The sequence below is a fragment of the Etheostoma spectabile genome, chromosome 15, assembly GCF_008692095.1.
Source record: "Etheostoma spectabile isolate EspeVRDwgs_2016 chromosome 15, UIUC_Espe_1.0, whole genome shotgun sequence".
Classification (NCBI taxonomy): Eukaryota; Metazoa; Chordata; class Actinopteri; order Perciformes; family Percidae; genus Etheostoma; species Etheostoma spectabile.
In genome coordinates, this window is record NC_045747.1 from 6,689,521 (window position 1) to 6,692,309 (window position 2,789).

The window sequence follows — 2,789 nt, forward strand, 5'->3', positions numbered from 1 at the left end:
TCACATGATACAACGGTTAGGCTACTCATAAGCAATGAGTAATATCCTGGGACCACCGCGCAACTGAAACTCACACAGGTTCTTTGTGGCTTTGTAGTTTGCTTTGAACATGTAAAAAAAATATATATACTGTTTATATACAGTATATATATTAGATTACAGATTAGATTAGATTACATAATACTTTCAAATACTATCAAAGCAGCAGCAGCAGCAGCAGTTTCCTGCAGTAAAAAACAAAACACAAACAAGTAAACACACAAACAACAGACAAACAACAGACAATGAGCAAAAGGGATTGGATGAATGTAAAGTGGCATTAAATAAAAGGTATTGTAAAGTGCTGTTGCCATAGTACAAAAAACAGTATTGCAGTGTAAGTAAGTAAGTGACGTTAAAATTAAATTGAATATGTAATTAAATAATAGCAATAGCAATAATAAGCAAAAGTAATTAACCATAATATAAATAATATTGAACTATAACCATACAAATATATACATACAGCACATATATAAAACCTACAGTCACATAAACACATACACATGCACATTCATAGACACAGATGCAGACATACATGCACACACACACACACACATTTACACATTTCTTTTCTTTTGCATCTATCTTCTTCGATTCTGTCTTTCTCTATCAAACCAAATAATCCATACTCACAGAGTGAGATGATAAAGTTTTTAAGTGGTATAAAGTGGTATTTAAGTAAGCACAACTTACTTTTTCTTGAGTATTTTTGTTTTATGCTACATCTCACTTAAATACTGTAGTTTCTACTCCAATGTAGATATTTTACAAAATGAGCTCACTTTTCATGGTAAGTTTTTTACTGTAAAAAGATATGAACTTTGATATACAATGCAATACAAAGGTGAAACCAGTGGTTCCTGATCTGTCTGGGTTGTAACTTCTGACAGAAAAGCAGTTTCTAGTGTGAACCCCTTGTCATGTTTTGACTATGAGTTGTACTTCCACTAAATAGTGACTTTCTCTTTAAACTCCTTGTGTTTTTTTCAGTAATCGTCAAAGGCCCACATAGTTTAAATAAATCAGTAGAGAGAAATTCCAACAGATTAATGCAAATTTGTTTAGAGGAACTTTTAAAAAAAAACCTTTTTCTTCTTTCCTACCACATCAAGCATCTTATAACCCATCAGTTTTACATTTTGTGACCCTTTGGAGAGGCCATACCTTTAGATTGGGAACCACTTGACTAATATAAAGTAGTTAAAACTAGCACCACCTCTACCAACTGTTAAAATCATGCTTACAACGTGATGCATCAGTATTAACTATCTAATGATGTATGATAAGTTATATCATATTGGTTACAGGGGTCATTTACATGCAGAGGCTTTTACTTTTAATACTTTAAACTACTACTACTACTACTACTACTACTAAATATAACTACTTTATGTATATCTATCTATCTATCTACTTTTACTCAGTTGTAAATGTGGGATGTTTACTCGCAATGTAGTATTTTCACAGTAATCTAGTACTTTTAATTAAGTAAAGGATCTGGATACTTCTTCTCCATCACTGATAATGTCCCTGTGTTTCAAAGTCAAAGTATGGATGCGTTGAATGCAAAATACACTAGTATAGCCTATTTCAAGTGAAGTGAGGCTAGCCTTGCAATAAAGGAAAGACAAGATTTCAACATGTACTTAAAAAGGCAATTACATGGTTCTTTCCACACATTTATTATGATCTGAATGTTTAACCCATTTACTGTTCTGTGTGCAATGAAACAAATGCAAAATACCAACATTTTACTTCTAATTAACAAACAAGATGAGGCATTTGTGATTTGCAGTTGTTATCAAATGATCTTAACAATATTATTTCCTTGAATTCTTAGATGCGCAATTCAGGTGGTAATGGGGAAAAACAGTTATTTTGTGTGTGTTTGTGGTTGGGAAGGACAAAACAGCTTGGTTCAAGATTGAATAATTGAGGCGGTTTATTACAAACATAATAGTCATGTTTAATCTTTTAAAATATAATTTTTTTGGCTTTCATTGCCATTATTGATAGGACAGATCAAGACAGGAAAGTGTGAGAGAGTTTGGGAACGACATGCAGCAAAGGGCCGCAGGTCAGAACCGAACCTGTGCCCGCTGTGACAAGGACTGAGCCTCCGTCCATGGGGCGCATGCTCAAACAAGTGAGCTACCAGGCACCGTATGTTTAATCATGTGAAACAGAAATATATATAAACCTTTTGAACACATGGCAGCCCTTTCCAAACACTTTATAGATACTAAAAACTTTAAAACCCCCCCCCAAAAAAAATAATAATTTCACAAAACAGTTCACATATTTTTTTAACTGAAAGACATTGTATATACTGTAAAATGACCTCAAATTCATGAGAAGTGTGAAACAAGAAGTGTGTGACGAAGGTTAACTCTCAACATAGGGAGCTGATCTCGCCCTTGCTGCAGCCCCACTTGCAGCAGGCGTTAGACAGGCCCACCACCACATCCCGGCCCTTGCGGTCCGCCTTGCGTAGGGCTTCCAGGATTTCTTCACTGATGAAAGAACGGGCCGGCCTGCTAAACACTCCCTCATGGTCGTTCCCACTTATGAAGCTTAAATCTCTGTTGCTTTGGAGAAGACGCTCTACCACAGGATTGTGACTCAAACCCTCCAAGGACTCCTCCTGGTGGGAGCTGAATGGGTCCTCGGAAACATCTGGAGCAGTAAAATGGGCAAATGAAGAATCAGAGTACACTCATGCTTTTCTCATATACTCAGAGAATAAA

The 2,789-nt window shown here is 35.6% G+C and overlaps 1 protein-coding gene across 2 annotated transcripts in view; it reads right to left on the minus strand.

Annotated features, from left to right (window-relative positions):
* Positions 1-2,021: 2,021 nt before the first annotated feature.
* rln3a (relaxin 3a) overlaps positions 2,022-2,789 on the minus strand; it is a 5,012-nt gene continuing 4,244 nt past the window's right edge. For both annotated transcript variants that reach the window (XM_032538477.1, XM_032538476.1), the window contains one exon: positions 2,022-2,718. In XM_032538477.1, the coding sequence (XP_032394368.1) occupies positions 2,435-2,718 (284 nt within the window). In that variant the 3' untranslated portion in view covers positions 2,022-2,434. The remainder of the gene's footprint in view (positions 2,719-2,789) is intronic.